Source organism: Theropithecus gelada, chromosome 15 (genome assembly GCF_003255815.1).
Source record: "Theropithecus gelada isolate Dixy chromosome 15, Tgel_1.0, whole genome shotgun sequence".
In the NCBI taxonomy this organism is placed as follows: Eukaryota; Metazoa; Chordata; class Mammalia; order Primates; family Cercopithecidae; genus Theropithecus; species Theropithecus gelada.
In genome coordinates, this window is record NC_037683.1 from 15,994,577 (window position 1) to 16,013,083 (window position 18,507).

The 18,507-nt window shown below is 45.5% G+C and overlaps 1 protein-coding gene and 1 pseudogene across 3 annotated transcripts in view; both read left to right on the top strand.

Annotated features, from left to right (window-relative positions):
* STRBP (spermatid perinuclear RNA binding protein) overlaps window positions 1-3,142 on the top strand; it is a 60,704-nt gene extending 57,562 nt beyond the window's left edge. For both annotated transcript variants that reach the window (XM_025359911.1, XM_025359910.1), the window contains one exon: window positions 2,165-3,142. In XM_025359911.1, coding sequence (XP_025215696.1) covers window positions 2,165-2,241 — 77 coding nt within the window. In that variant the 3' untranslated portion in view covers window positions 2,242-3,142. The remainder of the gene's footprint in view (window positions 1-2,164) is intronic.
* An 11,108-nt stretch (window positions 3,143-14,250) lies between these two features.
* On the top strand, window positions 14,251-18,304 carry LOC112608173 (annotated as a pseudogene). The gene has a single exon (XR_003115954.1). The product of XR_003115954.1 is annotated as an uncharacterized LOC112608173 (transcript).
* The last annotated feature ends 203 nt before the right edge of the window (window positions 18,305-18,507 follow it).

Sequence of the window (18,507 nt, forward strand, 5' to 3'; positions counted from 1 at the left end):
TGGTTTGGAACCGTGTGAATTGTGGGTAACTTAAGTCAAGAATAGGAACTGCTTACTTCAAATTTGTAGTCTTCATTCTTTTCCATAACTTTGCTTTGGGGTTGAAGTAAATGGGTATCATTGGCCCTAGAGAGGAAGTGATAGTGGGTTTCACCAGCAGTCTTAAGTGCTCACTGCAGGAAGTCTGTAGTACATGCTAGAGTATCATAGGTGTTTCTCTCCTCCCCTCTAAAATAAAAAAATAAAAGCAAATGCATAAATGAACCCCAGTGGCCCTTTGGATAACTTTTGAATGAGGTTTATGTGGCAATGGAGGCAATAGGTTTGGAGTCAGTGATATGCTCTTAGACATTTTTTTCTACTCAGGTGCTACATGTTATAGAATCAGCCATCTGCAGGGTGTTGTCATTGAGAGAGGAGAGCATGAGAGAGTGTATGTGCAAGAGTGTGTGTGTCAGCATGCCCCAGGCTGGGTGTGCATGCACACAGAAGGGAAAGGCTCTTCCCATATTGCCAGTCTCAGCGTTAGTCCTCTACATGAGCCTCAGACCTTCGCGTTGTGCTTTTTCTCTTCACACATCTGCTTTGCCATTTTTGTTTGGATGCAAATTGTGTTCCTAAAACACTGCTGAACTGAAGCTTCATCTGATTTTGTAACTGGATATAAGTAGAAAGTGAATAGTTTGACCAGTTTGACCATTAAAATAGTTTATATCCTAGAAAGATGTGAAGCTACGAGGGTCAAACATTCGGAGCAAATTTTCTTTTAGGCAAAGTGCAGAGCCTGGAGCTACATCCTTTAAATCTTCTGGCACACTCAGGTGTGGTCAAGGCTTCCCCATATTTTGAACTGAGCCATATTGGGTAACTAGGAATTGGAGACTAATGCAATAATAAGCTTACCCAGATTTCCTTCTAAATTCAAACTCTCTAGTTCCTTTGGGTTCGGCCATTTGCTTTTAACTATTCAGCTGGCTTCTGGGTCTCCTGACCACCTCATCCTCTCTGTGATTTAGGTCTGGTCCGTTTATCCAAATACATTTTGGCTCACTAGACTCACTGTACTATGTCTTGTATAAGCGCCAGCGCATCTGCTGCTTGGGGCAGATATTTAAATCTGTGTCTTTCTTTTAGACATACAGTAAGTTTCAGATTTTTCAGTAAAGGTTTGCTAGAGTTTGATTTTTCCTTTGAAAATACTTTTGTATCTAGATTCTAAGTTACATTCCTGTTTTTCCTCGGTCTTTTTTTCTGTCTTGTTCTTCCCTTTCCTCCTTTAACATTACACTTTCACCTTGTGGCCTCTGAGCCCCCACATCAGAAGCTCCTCTTTCCCATGTGCCATATAACTGACTTCCAAAGCTGGTGAAATTTGATGCCCCCATTTTTCACATAAAAGATTTGGTTTTTAAATGTTACTGTGATGCAAACCTACTAAAACGATGCTTTATTTGGCTGTGAGGTAAATATGTCTTTGGCCTTTGTGAAGCTGTTGCATGTGGGGTGGTCTCCCTCTGGTCATCTGGTGCTCTTGAACACCTGCTGTTGCTGCTTTGTGATTTCTCCGTAGGTTAAACAGTAGAATAGGGATAGGAGCAGATTTCAAATCATGCTTGAGTATGCAGAAGTTTGTGAGGCCACAAGAACGTATTAATTACAAATTCAGAAAGCAATTAATCTTTCCAGATTTGCCATGCTAATATTGGCCATAGCCATTAAGAAGTTAAATAAATGCCTGGCCATGGCTCCAGCTGGAGCTGAGGTCTGCATGGAAAGCTATGCTTTGAACCTTGACAACCCGTTTCTCCTGGAATATGTGATATGCCACATTGAGAACCAATATGGATTTCTACAGTCAATTTAGAACATCATTCAATAGCATTGCTTTTGATTTTCAGAATTCATGGCAGCTCACTCAATGAAATTGCTTCCTAGATGTAGCCATCCTGATTTTGAGAGTGGAAAATATTATTTATCAAAATATTAAGAGCAATTTAAAAATAGATCTGTGAGTGATTTGTGGGCCTCTTGCAAAATGGTATACATGTTGGCTGACTGATCTGGAAAAGGTTAATGATAATTACTGTCAGATATTTTTTTACCTGAAATTTTTATTGGAGTATTACAACTTATTTGGAGTCCTCTCCGTTTCTTTTCTCTGTAGGTTTACCCAAGAGAATGGTTCTGTTACCCGTTATGAAATTTCCAACATATCCTGTTCCCCACTACTCATTCTTTTAGCAAATGACAGAAGCTAATTCCTATTGAACAACAATACAGTACAATACAGAATGTTAGAGAAAAAGCCTTTTTATCCTGCTTTCTTTGAACACATACTTGATCAAAATTATTTGTAAAGAACATCTTTCCTACTTTTTGATTTTAACAAATGCAAATTTAGTTCTCTAAAACTTGAAAAAAAAAAAAAAAAAAAAAAAAGAAACCAGTTCTGTGAAAACGGTACCTCATTTCTGGAAAATAACTTATACCAGCCCTTCTGTTCTAGGGAAATAAAAGTCTAGCAGTTCAAAGTTTAAGTTCTAAGAGACGTATCAGATTATGTAAAATTAAATTTGTGAAGGATGTATAGAGTCTCAAACACGGATCACAAATAAACTGCTTTGTTGTAACACAGAGTACTGCCTGGTTCCTGATGCAGTCACTGATTCTTAGTTGATTGATATGTATTTGCCCCAGGGCACTTTAATTTGGGCTGTAGTTATTTTTTTTAATACAATAGAGACTTTTCATTTAAACTTTAACTTTGTAAATATTGAAGTGTGTAATAAAGCCAATAAAATATGGGTTTGAATATTGTTTTAGCTTATTATTTTTGATATGTTTTGGTATCAAATTACAAGGAATTGAAAACTAATAACTTAGCCCTAGAAGCCCATTCACTTGTAAGCAAACTGCTAAAACAAAGCAAAGGTGATTGTTAGTTTGAGCCAGTCTACTTACTTTGTAAGCCCTTTGTCCTCCTGTTGTACAAGGGCATCCCCATGTTAAAGGTTCCATTTTGTTATTCGAGCATCGCTTATTAAAATGATGGCACTACCCAGAGATGGGGAAGGAGAATGTGATTATCCTAGTTTATGAATTTCCAAGTTTTTAAAAATAATAAATTAATCAATCAATCACCCTCTCTTGTTCTTGTGGCCTTCTTCACTCTGTAAGATATTGTGTTCACTCCCTGGCTTTTTTCATGCAGATAGAAGATTAGCGATTTTGCTGGGATTCATTGAAGGGTCTCCTTTCCTCTTCAATTACATCAGAATCTAAAGCAGCAACAGGGTCCCCATAAAAACTTGCTCTTCGATTGTCCCAGTTCTTGTTGAGTGCTGCTGTGAAAAGTGACAGGTTTCAGCCATGGGTCAGCATTTCTTTTTAAGACACCTGATGATGCTGGTGGAAATGGATCAGTGGGTAACATTGTGCTGTTCTGTAAAGGGTGCAGACATAAGTCCTCCACTTGCATTCTCACCTTGTTTGGAAAGCCAATGATGTTACTAGAAGGTAAATGGTTTCATTAAGGTACTCACCCCCATGAAGGAGCAGCAGTGTGGTCCCCTGTCAATATTTATAAGGCACCATGTCTTAAAAATGTCTGTTTTTAGTATGAATTAGCTTTCGTTTTCCCTGTTAAATTCTGCTTTTGGGAACTTGACAGGGCCCATCCATGAGAATGGGCTTCACAAAATATGGCAAATTTATGTACCAAATTTCTCTGGGGCCACTAAATAAAGGTGAAACGGGCAATGTACAACAAATGTTAGTGTCACTGCTCAGATATATATTACACAATGATTAGTTTGTTTCTTCTCCTTGGTCTTTTGTCTTTATTAGTGGTGGGTGATACTTTAATAAAACCTCATCACTTGCTGGAAATAGCTGTAACTTATCATTCTCATCCTGTGCATTAGTGGCTAGACATAAACAAGAGGGCCCATTTCAGCTGGGAGTTTTCATGTTTCATTGATGCGTTTTGCTGACCTATGGATGAAACAGAGCCATCACTGAGAAGAAAAAGCATGGCTGATAGTGTCCAGTTTTTATTAATTAAATCTTTACAGTAGTCCTCATTGTCTTTGGAATACTATTAATTGGCAGCTGCAGCTGTATTGTTATTTGAAATTGGTCATCAAATTTGGATTCCACGTTGGAATCTCTCTAGAGATTTCTCGTTAGAAAATTCTTTTGAAGTAGCTGACTCTGCTTCATAACTCATGCCCTCTGTAATGGTGAAAAGGGAGCTGTGCTGTTTTCCAACATGATGGCAGTCATTTCAAATGGTTTCTACCAAGTCTTTTTTTTTTTTTTAATTTTGTTGTTTGTTGGAAGTTACTAACCATGTTGTAAACCTGCCCAGTTGCTGCAAACTTTTACATTTCTCTGCTTTACTTAAAATAATCGAGCTGTCAGTCCTTTGTTAGAAGTGGTAACCATGCAAGTTCAACTGTTTAAATTCTGTAATGAATTAAGCGTTCCCCCCCTCCACCTGTTGCCCTTCCCACCCTTCCATTTTGTAATGAAAATTCCACTTACAGCTGAAAGAGCAGAGAAATATAAATGAAGCTCTTGGCTTCACCAAATTGCCTGAAATTAACATGAAGTTTTGCTTCTCTGCTCTTTTCTCCACTGTAGGTGGTTTTTTCATTGACAGCCCCTATTGCCAGCCTCTGAGCGTCGCACCATTTATTATTCACTTGGGCCCTCAAGATTTCTTCTCTGACTTCTAGAACCATCAGGTTGTCTGGCTTGAAATGGCAATTTCTATGTCTTGGTCTTAAGAGCAATGTGACACCCTGAGGCTATCCAGCTTTCAGACACCACTCTGACACCTTCTTTTTGAAAGCAATGACTGATCATTTTAAAGAAGAGCAATACTCTGTTCAAAGCCACGGTGTCTGTTTTAAAACTTTTCCTTTGGAAACCTAGCAATATCTGTACTTAACCCCTTTTTAGCATAGTTTCTTGTCAGGGAGTTTATAGATGAGTGTAGAGCTTAAAATTCGCGTGTGAGCTGTGCTATGTTTTCACAGTTTTTACACTTTTTAGCATATAGTTACATTCCTGACTGCGTCAGTTAGTGTTGTTACAGTTTCTCAGAAACAGGGGTCCTCCTTGAAGCCATATCCTCTGCATGGGGACTGGCCCCATGACTAGCCAGGGATGTGGCTTGCAGCTTGTGTTTCCTCAGGCTGCAGGAGTACCCCATCTCTTGTGCAAGGTAATTGGTCCAGTAGATTTCCAACATACCTCATGCTGACTAGATGAAGTGCATGGGTGGTGAAGTAAGGAGTTGAGTTTACATAGTTCTGAAATCGTTTGTAGTCTCTCTCAAATTGTTAGCCTGGGGAACCAACCACTGAGAGATTTTGCTGGTATTCGCCTTTTCTTTTCTTTTCTTTTCAATTTTGGGTGAATGTTTGAAAATCATGAATCAGCCACCGTTATTAATTGAAGAGCTAGGAATACCTCGTTAATGTATTTTTAAAACTGGTGTTGGACCCTCTGTGTATTTCAGGTTAATACTTTTAAGCAGTTTTCAGCACGTTTATCTCACTTTATTCTCGTTCTCCTCGGACCTTCGTAGCCATATCACTTGTATAAAATAGGCTGAGATATAGTGACTGTAAGCTGTGATCTCAGTATACAAAGGTAAGCTCTTTTATTTTCTGATTAAAGAGAAAAATAATCAATTAACACAACATGCATATATGACAATCATATATGATGTATTTGATCTCTTAGGTCATATGTCATCACATTACCTTTAAAAATTGTATGGTCTAAATGTAAAATAGTTATTTTTCAACATTTGTTTTAATACCCTTGTAACTGCTTTTTATTCAAGACAGACATTTCACTTACACTAAGTGTGTGTGTGTAAAAACTTAGGATATAACATGTATGTAAATTACACACACATACCTGTTTAAATGTAAGAATTCAGTGATAGGAACAGTTCATCTAAGAAGATTTTAATGACAGGGCACTCTTTTGGCCAAAGCAGTGGAATTTCCTGAGCAGCAAGGTTGGTACCAGTGCTGGTGGGATCCGTGTGTGTAAGCTGTTACACAAGCTGAGGATCAAAGTGCCAATTTCTCAAGGGGAGAAACTTCTCCGAGAAATGAAAGTCTCTGGTCTGTGTTGTATGCCCTAATACAACAACAGCAAGAAGCCATAAAAAAAAAAAAAGCAATAGAAAATGAAAAAAAAAACCCAAAAAAACCAAAAAAAAACAAAATATGATGGTAACTATGGAAAAGTGGATAATTGACTGAGCTAAGTTAATTATTTGCAGAACCAACTTCGGCAAGACTCGGGGTGGTGAATATCGAGTCTGCGGAGACCGAATAGACTTAAAGCAATCCATCTGTCTTTTCCAGGTTAGGTAGCTAGATTATTTATTTCCCATCTTATTCAACCATCATGGAGTTCATGTAAAGATGTGAGGGTTAGGCAGATATTTTAATAAAGATTTGCTTCATTTAGGTGTGTCCCATAAATGCATTTAATTGTGTTAGATGTTCTGTGCTAAGGCTGTATTTGATATATGTAGATTAAAATGAATTTCATGTTTCATATTTGTTTCTAAGTAGCAGTTTCTTTTGATTACTCACTTTAAAGTTGCTGGAACAACTTCTTGTTTTTTCCACGCAGAATCTGTATGTACATTTAATGTGGCTTTGGCATCTATAAAAGGTTGTACGAGGTATAGCTGACTAGTACTGAGTGTGATCCAGTCGTGCTGAAGCAGCCCATTGCCTATTAGGTGCCAGGTCCTCTTCTGGGTACAAGTGAACAGAGGCTGTGACCAGTGGAAGCATTTTAATTCTGACAGTCTCCTTGTTGTTGGAATTGGGCCTATTACAAATATCTTTCTTTGGGAACCAGATACTTTGTTAACTGTGGCAAAAAAGAATATTAGCCCAGTCATTAGTTTAATTGTAAACTATTTAATAATGTAGGCCCTCTGACATCACCAAAATGGGTGTCACTTGGAAGTTCACTCGTTTAAAATATTTCCCTGGCAGTTTTGAGAGCCTGAAACCTACTCTGGTTTATGTTCATGGACCTCGGTCCAATATGTGAATGTAATGAAATGAATAACAAATACTCCAGTCCTTTCCAGTTAGTTTTTATAGTAGAGCAAAGGACAAGGTGGTTAATTTAAACACTGAGCACATTTTTTTAATGACAAATGAGAAAGTTTCACCCTTATAATCAATCATTCACCATAATTTCCCTGTTTCCTAGATTTCATTAATAACTGGAGGAAAATCTTCAGTAGTGAGTTAGGGGAAAGAACTAAGGCGATCCCCCCTGCCTTCCCCGCCCCCACCCCAGGAATTAGATTTCAAGCAATCCAGAGCCCTATACACCAGGGTCACTAAGAGCAGTTAAAGCTGAAAACAACCTGCTCTGTGAATGGTCTTCCCCTAATTCCCATTCATCTTATGCCAGTGCCTCCCGAGAGAGAGTGTGGCTATCTCTGAATCCCTGAATGAGAAAGGCTGTGCGCATTCAAACTCATACTCTGTGCAGTCTGACGCCATGCTGTCCAGTGAACACAGATTCCTCAGTGTTATTAGGAGTCCTGGAAAGGAGACGGGTGGTAAATAGATAACAACAGCAGAGCCAAGAGACTACTGCTGAGGTGGGTTTCAGTATTGATGTGTTTCTCTGTAGCCCTTATTTATAGAGCACAGAGCTAGTACTTATATAAGAATGAGTCCCTTCCTTCCTTAATAGCCTCTTCCCGAAAGACCGTTTTAAGTCAATAATTCCAGTTGAGTTGGTTGTAAGAATAGATATCCTTTCCCACATTATCATTTTAGGTAGGAACTAACAGATTCCATTGATGCTTTGAAGCAGCAATCTTCGGAGGTTTTTAAAAATAGTACCATAATGCAAATTAGGTTATGTAAGCTTTACAGCACAGCTAGAAATAGAGACTAGAAACCATGTGGGAATCTGGGCCAAAGAATTTCTCTCCTTCCAGCACATTCCCATGGGGCTCAGGAATTAGATGAGTTAATACACATAATATGTTTTGAACAGTACCTGGTGCATAGTACGTACTCAGTAATATGTTGAGTGTTGTTACCATGGTTGGCCGAGGTTAGGATGAATGTGAGGGGGGCGAGGCTGTGCCAATAGGTGTTGGAGAGGCAGGTGCATGGCCTGCTCAGAGTGGAGCTGTGTTGGTTCATTGGTGCTGATAGGCTTCACTGCCAGGCTTTGGGAGAGGACTCCTGGTATCTAGGGCTTAGACAAGAAACGCACCCCAAGGACCTGGTGAGAGCTAGTGTGGTGGCGTTGCTGTGGATCCAAGCTTCAGGAAATTGCTCATGCGTCTGTTACAGTAGTTAAATTACCAGCCAATCTGCTGCCAAGGGTTTGTAAATACTTGTTTTTTTTTTTTTTTTTTTTTTTTTTTGCGTTGGGGGGGGGTGGTATTTAAGGGTGCTTAGAACTTCATAAGGGCTGATCTTAGAATATCTACCTGCTGAGTCCAAGTGTCCAACCAGTGCACTAATAATTTTTTAAAAAGGTGTTTGGTTATAGCTGCCTCCAGAATGTAACCTTCAGGGCTTACCCGTGTTTAGTAGGTGGAAAGCAAGTTCCTTTACAGCACAGAAAGGAAAGGAGGAAACTGGTGTGCTTAAAAGGCTGTCGACTAGGATGCTTCTCTGAAAAGCACTCCTATAGCTTGTCTCTTCTAGTTTGCTTTGATACTTCTGGGGGAAAAATCTGCACTCCTCACCATATGAGGCCTCCCTTCTGCCTATTAGTCTTAGAGAAAACGTATCTGCCCATCTATTCTTCTTTCTTTTTGTCTATCCATTTACTTATCCGTCTATCTGGACACAGTTGGGAAGTTTCTTTTCGATAAGAGGAAAATGGGTACATGATGAAATTGGTGCTTTTGGATTAAACAGAGGGTGCACGTCTTACCTTCCATTCCTTTGTGTGTCTACAAAGATTCCGGGGGCCTCTGCAGAAAGGTGGTCAGATGCATCCTTGGCTGTTGGTAAGAGGTGAGCTAAGTGGGAAACATAGACTGGAGCCCTCAGATGCTCCAAGTTTATAAAAACTGTGTATAGACAAGGACTGTTACCTTTAAGGAGGCAAATAAGATTTACCTTGTAGTCAAGAGGTTTTTCTTAAGTCTAAGAAATACTTGTTTAGCTAATGTCTTGACAAAAGGTAGTGCATTCCCCCCGGGGAGGCTGTTTGGTGGAGTCTTTGCCTCGGTCAGCCAGCATTGAGGGAGGACTTCTTTTTTTGCCTTGACTCATCAGTCGTTAACATTCTAATTAATTACTCCTTCTGAGGAGGGTCTTGGTCTCTCTTGGCAGAACTTTGCCATTTCTGCAAATGAACTGTGCCATCCTGCTGGTGGGCAGGGTGAAGATAGCCACCATTTGCCCAGGCAGTTTCACACTGGACTAAAGGTCTCTGCATTCAGGTGTCGGCTAAATGCCCCAAGTAATGAGGTGAACAGTAGCCCTCAGTTTAGGTCATTTGGGGCAGCAGTAGATTGAAGAAGTAGGAAGGGAAGGGGAAGGAGAGATGCCACCATTTGTATCTTGTGCGCTGGGCATTTGGACATTCTTCTGAATTCTCCAACTACCTTCTTGGAAGTAGTGGTATCCCTAGTTTACAAAAGAAACTGATGCTCCAAGTTAAGTGCTAGAACCATTCATGGAACCTAGCTCTGTTCTAAAGCTTTTTCTGTTCCATCTGCTGTGGATTACAAGGCTGGGGTTGACAGGACGGGCTCTCCTGGAAGCTAGGCCTTCTGACTTGAGGTGCCTCCAGATCAGATAAACTGGCCTAAAATAGGGCTCTTTTCATTTAAATTGGTTGTGAAGAACGATCTAACATGCTGGAAGGACAGACTGAACGGCTGCATTGCATCTCTATCAACAGAGGAAGAAGCATTTTTATCTCAAGCTTGTTTTTCTCTGAATTTCAGTGAAATCTGAGGTATGTGTTTTCACTTAGCTTATATTTTCTGAGTGCATGTTCTCTGCCTGGCCTGAGATAGGTCATGAGGATGTCTTCAACAATTGAAGCTAGACTCTGAAGGCAGGCTGGTGAGGCTTTGGCTCATTGGGTACAAGGAAGAGGAACACAGAGGGGCAGCAGCCCAGGTCTGGGCTATAAGTACAAGGGGGTGTCCCTGGACAAGTACTCAGCAGAGATGGGTGGTGGCAGACTGCAGAGGTCAGTGGTCATTGCCAGGAGTTTTCCTTGGAGTAGGCCTCAGGGCAGACTGCCAGCCTGGAGTTTGCTGTCTTTCCTCTAAGTTGGACCCGTGTATGGTAAGCCCAGCTTGGATGGCTTTGGGGTCTCTAAATTGCTGCCTGTGAACCACCCTGCTGAACGTGTCGGATTCTTCTGCTGCTGTCAACCACTTTACCAGCTCCTTGGCTAATGAATGACAGCTGGGTCTCTGCTTAGGCATGGGTGGGTGCAGGGATGGCTGCGGGATCCTTTTCAGGGAAAGGTATTCCTCATCCACCCCAAGTCATCATCTTTCTTGGCACTTGGCAATGTTTCTGTGCACCCTGCTGTAATCCTGGAGGGGAACAGGGAAAAGGAACCTTTGAAACCCAGGTTGTCGTGTTCTAGATCATGACTGTGTCAGGGAGAATGGGCGCCTGGCATTCGTAGAACACAGTCCTCTCTGAAGCCCTTTCCCACTTGTCATCTCATGGCTTGCTGCACTGGTAGCCCTTGGAGAAGCGCGGTGCATAGATTGTCGTTCCCACCCTGCAGACAGGGAGAGCGGAGCCCAGAGAGCTCTCCAAACCACCCTGCTCGTCTGTGGGAAAACATTGTGGCTCCTAACTAGTTTTTAACCACCAGAAGAAATAACATTTCTTAGACTGTTCTTAGACTTAACAGCAGCCCTTTCTGAGGAATTAGTTTTGAATTTCACCACAACTGGAATTAGAAATTTTCTCCTTTTACAGATGAGGAAACAGATGCTTAGATAAGGTGATCTGCCCCAAATTACAGTGCGGTGAGTGGCGGCGCTCACCCAGTCTGAGGCTGTGCTCTGAGCAGGTGGTTTGCGTCGCTAGTGCAGACCAACGTCTGTTCTGTCTCCCAGGCCCCCTTGGCAGCAGTGGCTTCTCTGTGATGTGTTCTGCTCACCTTCCCTCTAGGCTTCTGGGCTATCCCCTGTGCGCCTGAAACCAAGCGGAAACCAACCCATGTCTCCCTGATCCTTCCTCAGCCCCCTAAAATCCAGCCTTCCTGGCTCATTATGTTTCTGGTTCCTTTGTCAGTGTGCTACTGGACAAGGCGGCCAAACGGTCAGCTCTGGGCCCGGCAGCCTGGGTTTTTTTTTTTTTTTTTTTTGCCAGCTACACAGTTGGGGTCAGTTTCTACAGATCATCATTTCATGCTGTAACTGAACCCTATAATAAAGTGCAAATTCGTTAATTGCCACTTGGAGAGCTCCTCAGGGCTGGGAAGGCGGACGGCGGATGTACTGTTGGAAGTATGTTATGTTCAGCCTCATCTACATTTTGGTTTTTGGCCACATCCTCCGTTCCTGGCTCGGCCTTCACAACATGTACTCTAACCCATGGGATCACGGTCACAATAACACATTTTCCAGAGCAATCTGGTGTTGGGATCCCCTTGGATTCTTCTGTCATGGGACTTCTTGGAAGTCTCAGCTTTCTAAAACCCCTCGTTCCTGCAGAGGCTATGTTAAAGGAATATGGTAGGCATCATCTGGGAGGTCAAAGACCTATGGAAATTGGCACCTGGGGAACTCAGGAAAGCTGAAAGCACCTTGAAATGAGATGGAAGGACCAGCTTAAGGCTGGTGAAGAGGAGACTGGAGAGAACGTGGGCACTCCCGCCAGGTATTTTTTAAGGGATTATGTTTATTTATTGTATGTGGTTCCAAAGGGTAAAAGACAATTATGGGAAGCCAGTGGGGCAATTTGAGCTAAAATACACCTCCCGCGATGACAGACGCGGCCTTGAGAGAGCAGCTGAGGTGCGACATGAGCTCCCTGTAATCGGCATGTTCCAGCAAGAAGCCAGTCGTGTGGATGGCAAAGAGGAAATTCTGTGGAATGTCAGTTTGGACGAACTCTGATGTGATTGGTGATGCTGCCAAGACCGTGTCTCCCTTCTTGGGCACGTAGATTTATTGAGAGAAAACATTCACTGTCACCTACTGCTTCTTACCAGGCTTTGTGTTGGGGCAGAAGGAGCAGTTGGAGAAAATGTCAGAATTTGCAGCTTAGACAACTGAGTAGAAGGTGAAATCATTGACCCAGATGGAGAGTACAGGGAGGGGAAGAAAGAGGCTCAGGGGATTTGAACCGAATGAGAGTCATCCTCTTCTGTGCAGGCAGAAAGGCTTCAGCGGGTCTCCCCCTCCCTGCTAGGGCTCCTCCTTGTCGGCTCTGGGCTGGGGGCTGGCAGACCCATTCCCAGCTCTCCTGCCGAGGGCAGCAGAGGAGCGAGGCCTCAGGAGAGAAGTGCTTACTGAGTAATTTACCAAGATCTATAGGCTTCCCACTGAGACAGACAGGGGATCCCCAGGAGGGGAGTCAGAGGCGGGCCTGGCATGCACAGAGAGAGTGTGCCCACTTGGAGAGCGTGAAGGGCCTTGCCGTCGGACCTGAGATGGTTAAGAGTGAAGTGGCAGGTGGGACACGCAGTTTGCAGTCACTTCTTGAATGGCCCTGGGTGGTGTGTCCTTCAGTGATGACCATCCTCCACGATGGTAAGTTCCAGAGGGTCGATTGGGACAGTTGGATAGCCAAGGACCAGAGTCAGGAGGGAGGACTGACGAGCACGAGGCTGTTGCCATCGGCCAGGTGAGGCATGAGGGAGGCTGATGGAGTGCAGCAGCAGAGGGATGGAGAAGCAGGAATGACATCTCCTCACAGGCCAGGCTCTTCTGCCGGACTGGGTAGGGATGGGAAGATGATGGCCCCCAACCCTGGGCCAAGGAACAACAGCACCCATCCAGGGGAGGGGACCTGCTGGAGTACTTCTGGACCACTGCTCAGTGGGCAAGAGAGAGAACAATGGTGTCTCTGACCAGGACGGGGGAAGGCAGGGGAGTGGAGGAAGATACTGACAGGGTACAGAGGAGGTCGAATGGAGCAAGGGCCATCTCCACTGGGCTAGGAAATGGGGCTTTGGTGGGCCACACTCCATCATGCTGGAGCGCTCCAGCTTCTCCACTGGTGGTGGGTGGGGAGGGGCTTGTGATCTATCAGCATCTTCACCCTTTCCGAGTTTCTGCTGGGCTGGGCTTTCCAGCCAGGAGTCACAGGTACCGGGTGGTCGTTCATACTGAGGCCTTTTGCTTGGCAAAAAGTTAATCCGGTTTTGTTCATTTTTAACCTAAGCAAGGGCTGGAGGTTGTTGGATTCAGCGTCTGTGGAACAGTCTGTAGCCCATGGGAAGGTGTGGATATTCTTTCCTAAGTTCTTGAAGGACGGAAAGGACCATGAACTTGTGACCAGAGGATTGGTTTTTGGTGTCAGTTTTCTGTCTGTCCTAGTGCTGCCACTTTTGCTTCGAAATGGACAGAGAGAGCTGAAGGCCAGCGTGAGTTTCTGCACCTGTTTCCTACAGCTCTGCTGGGGACTGCAGCTCAGGTGGCAGCTGTGGACATGGATCCAGTCAGCCTTTGGGTGGCCAGAGCTCCAGGGCCAGGTGTCTCTTAGCTGCAAGCAGCCTTCACTGTTAATCAGCAGGCTACACAAATCTCACGTCTAAAGAGGTGAAATGTGAAAATATATGGGAAGCACCGCCTTAGACCTGTGTCCACAAATCTTTTCTGTAAAGGGCCAGATAGTGAGCATTTCAGGCTTTATGGACCATGTGGTCTCTGCCACAGCTGCTCAGCCCTGCCACTGTAGCACAAAAGCAGCCAGAGACACTACGTAAATAGATAGCATGGCTGTGTTCTGATAAAGCTTCATTTACAAATACACAGGGCCGTAGTTTGCCAGCCCCTGCAAAGTAGGGAGTATTTTGCCAAAGTTGGCTGTATTTCGCCAACCCCTTAGACTATAGAGATGACTTACCCTTTGGCTTAATCTTGACTGGAAACTTCCTTCCCATCTGCTGCCTGGACCCATCCACCTCCCCACAAAGGCTTCCTGAGCATCTCCTCTGTGTGAGCACTGGCTCAACGCACAGGACGGTGTAATTCCTGCCCATATGGAACTTAGGTTTTGAGTAACATCGTACAGAACAGGGCTCAGAGAAGTCCAGGGTGGTAGGGTCTCAAAGAGAAGGGCTGAGGGGGAATCAGGAAAGCTCTGAAGGCAGGCAGCTCTGGAGTCGGGCTTAGATGAGGAGGAGGCTGCAGTTCTCCAGGAAGGGAAACAGGACCAGATGACGGATGAGATTGTGTTGAACAATGAGGACTTCTGCATAGTCACACAGGCTCATGGGGTCCGCTCATAAAGGACCAGGAGGGCCAGGCTCAGGAGCGTGGACTGGATTCTCTGGGCAGTAGGGAGCCATTGGACAGCTGTGCTCAGGAGGGTAATGTGATCACAAATGCTTATTAGAAATGTCACTGGCTATGGAGGACCATGTCTGTGGTTCTAAGTTATACCTTTCAGTTTAGTCTGGACTTTTTGGTCAAGGTACTTTTGGTGTTAGAGTGGGGAAGAGAGGCCCAGAGAGTTGGACAGATGGTCTGACCACTGGCTTGTAGTCAGTGAGCGCCCCACCTGTATTTTGACATGACAGAGCTTGACAGAATCTTCCTTCTTCAGCCTTTTTCTTCTCCTGCTATCCTAAAGATCATGTACAAGGGCAGGATAAATGAAACGTTCTGTCTCCAATCTAAGGTCGGCTTGGGGCCTCAGAATATGAAGGTAAAGAGGCGGGGACGGACTGCCCCTTGCTTCAGAATCCAGTCACATGGCGGCAGCGCTCTGTGGAGCAGATTGCTTCCTTTGTACATGCCCTGGGCCTGTAGCCAGCAGGCCTCAGAGAAGAAGAGATGCTGACCTCTCGTCTCCAGAGGCTGCCAGCTGCTAAGGGAGGTTGAACCGACTACCCTTGGGGGTGGACTGCTCTGGGCCGGGCCTGATGCCAGGCGTAGGGGACTGAGGTGAATCAGACATGGTGGTCGCATTGAGGAATGCCCAGTGTAGTTGGGGTGAGGAACAAACCCACGGGTGTTTGTGGCGCTTTCTGCTGAGCATGGTCTTTCCTCTCAGAGGGGTTTCTAGGCATGTTGAAGGGAGCTCCCATTCAGCACATCGGAGAGGTGCCAGGGACGTGAGCTGCTGCCAGCTTGATATGAACAGAAGTTGGGAGTAGCTACTGTTGCTGTGCATAGCCAGGAGCACAGTGTCCGCTGTGACGGGGCAGGTAAGGCTGGAGAAGGATGGCCTAATACAAGCGCCTCCACAGATGCGGATTCAGTGAAGCCCCATCAGCCCTGTGGGGGAGGTGAGGATCACATGCAGCTCCGAGAAGGCAAGGCACTTGCCCCCCTGCCTGAGCTGGGAGGTGGTGGCCAGCTCCACACAGCGCTGTCCCATGATGCTGGCGAGGCGGGACCAGCCATGGGCTGGCAGCGCTGCACCGTGACCCCCTTCCACAGGGCCCAGCCTTGTTTCTGGCCCTCCAGGACAGAGTCAGGAGGTGAAGCCTGTGGTGCTGTCCCAGCGCAGTCGGGCCAGGCGTGGGGAAAGGCAGGAGGGAGATGTGCTGTGCTCTGAGCAGCCTGGCAGGCCCTGGAGAGGCAGGAAGCCACTGTATACTTCAGAAACGGGGTGCTGCTTACTCTCAGTGAAGTTGTGTTTTGCTCATCTCTGAGAATCAGGTGGGGGCTACAGAAGAGAGTTGTCCCTGGGTGGCTGCTGTCTTTAGACTTGTCGGGCTCCCTCTGGTACAGAAGTGCCTCTAGGATTTTGCTGCCTGGTCTCCTCTCTTATGGACATGGAGTGGCTCTCCAGTTCTTATGGAAGGTGTGGAACTTCTCAGCTCTAAGGAGGAGCACTTGCTACATTTTCTAGAGAAGTTTCTGGGTTCGTGGAAGGGAAACTGACAAACTGGAGCCTGGCACAGAGGGACATTGGGTAAAGAGAATGCAGCCCGTCCCTGGTTGCAGTGCCAGGCGTGGCCTTTCATGTGGCAGCAAGTCACTTACTGTGTCTCCAGCTTCATAGGAAGGCTCTTGTCTGTCAGGCAGTGGAGTTACAGACAAGAGCCTTGCTCAGGCCAGCCCTGCCCCTGCCTCTGCCTGCAGGCACAGGCGCTTTGCCATCTGCCCTGTTTTCCTGCTTAGGGAAACATGATGGTCAGAACATTTCTTGACTCTAACCAAAATATTTCTGCTGCTTTTGCAAGTCAGATTCTTTTCATTGTTCACGGAAATGGATCAAGAACAGGAGTTTTAGCGAGAGAGGTGGTGAGAAGTTCCTTCTCCACCTGTAATTTGCAAATTGTGTTTTAGGTTTCCAGCCTCTTTCCTCTGTTCTGGGTATCTTGTGCTCTCCACCCTTGAGGGATTTTGGTGTGGTGGGTCAGTGCAAGACACTCGATCCAGACACACACATTTCCAAGGCACTTTGATGTCACTTACCAAGCCTCCTTGTGTGCAGGTATCAATTCACTGGCTCCCTTAGGCTGCAGTCCTGACCCCCAAGGTAGTGATGGCAGCCGGTGCATGAGGTATGATTTGGAAGTAACCAGGCAAGCCCTGGTTGCAAAAAATACCTCTTCTGTCCCAACAGTAGGCCAGAGGTGCTGCCATTAGACGCATCCCTCTACCTACCCCCGATCACTTTTCATGCTCAGGCCAGCCTTGCACAATCAGGTTCCGTTCACTCTGCACCCCCATTTCTTAGATGGGGTACTGAGCACTGCTTTTCCTTTAGCTCACTTAATATGGCAGCTTCTCAGGGATGGAACCTACCATGGCTGTGGGAGATGCTTCGCTACTACTTACTACCTTTCCTAGGGAGGGCAGCTCATTTTTAGAAATGCTGCTGGGGAGCCAACTTGTAGGCATCCAACCAGAGGGCCTCGCTCTCTGTCTCCCAGGAATCAAGGGTAGCTCTGGCTCTCTGAGGAGCTGTCTCCAGCCTCCAGGTGGACGTCCTTCCCAGCATACCAGGGCTTATGGAGGCAAAATGAAAGCTGGTCCACGTGGGAACCCCCTGCCGTTGTCCTTTCCTTGGGCAGACGACATACACTTTTTAGCGCCTAGCAGTGTTCATCCTGTTTTCCCCAAAGCATCCTTGGACTCAGGCCTTTCATCCTGGACCCATCTGTCTGGCCTGTTGTGCTGAACCTTTGGTCTAAGTGGTTGGTTGGTCCAGCTACTTCTTCAAAAGGAGGTTTCCTAAGGTAATCATCAGTTAGGGCAATTGTACTTCCGGGAACAGTGAGGCTGATGGGCCTGTTCCCAAGGGTGCTTTGGCAGGGGGTGCCAGGGAAGGGGCCGGCCTAGGGCCAGGTTCATCATACCATTAGCCCTACAGCCCCATGCCTTTGTGTCCTGGTTTCCCCGCCGTGTAGTGGTCCTGCAGGAGTGGAGCCTGTAGGATTTGCTTCTCACCCACTCCAAGCAGAACTGTCGGGGAAGGAGGTGGGAGGTGCAGCCAGTCTAGACCTGAAGCTCTCACACTAAGGAGTAAGGTAGGCCTGCTCAGCCTTAGCCCTTCATCAGCCCCAAGGGTGGGGGAGGCAGGAGGCGGCTGAGCGTAGTCGTGGATAGAAATCTTTCCCTACTGCACGGTCACACACATGGCATTGGACTCCTGGCTGTAGCTCACTCGGGTCTACTGAAGACCCAAGTTAATTTTTAGAAATCTATTTAAAGTTATCTATCATGTATCTATTTACTGTGTTTTTCTGAATACGCAAGTGTAAATAGTATAATTTGCAGTGCAAAGTCCTTGGCAATAAGTTTGTGTATTATGTTTAAAAACACTGGAAACCACGACCACCACGGACTGCCCTTCCCCTCTGAGGCAATTATTACATGTAGGACTCTGAACTTTAAACCTTCAGCGTGACTGAAGCAGCAGCCTGCACATGTGGACGGTCATCAGTGCCTCGCCCAGAGATGCCTGGCCTTCATCCAAAGGGACCCTGCTGCCACAAGTCCTCCAGGCAGCACCCACACTGTGGCTCCTTCGCGCTGAGTATGTTGGACTCTGCCATAGACTGACCCTCTTGTCTGGCTGCTGCAGTTTGTCTGTAATGCCCTGACATGTTGCATTTTCCCCATTTGGATAAATAAAAACAAATGCTTCTGTCACACACAGTAATGGACTGTTCTGTGCAGGACCCACTCTGGTAAAATGAAGGCTACAGCTTTGGTGAAAGGTTCAAGTGCAGGCTCCCTTTTCCTGGCCCTTAAGGCTCTAGTTCAGTACATGTTACAGGTTCTTCCATTCATGCAAAGGGATGGAGGGGCCGAGGACGTTTGAAGGGGGTGGGTGGCTCCTGATAATGGACAGTGATTTG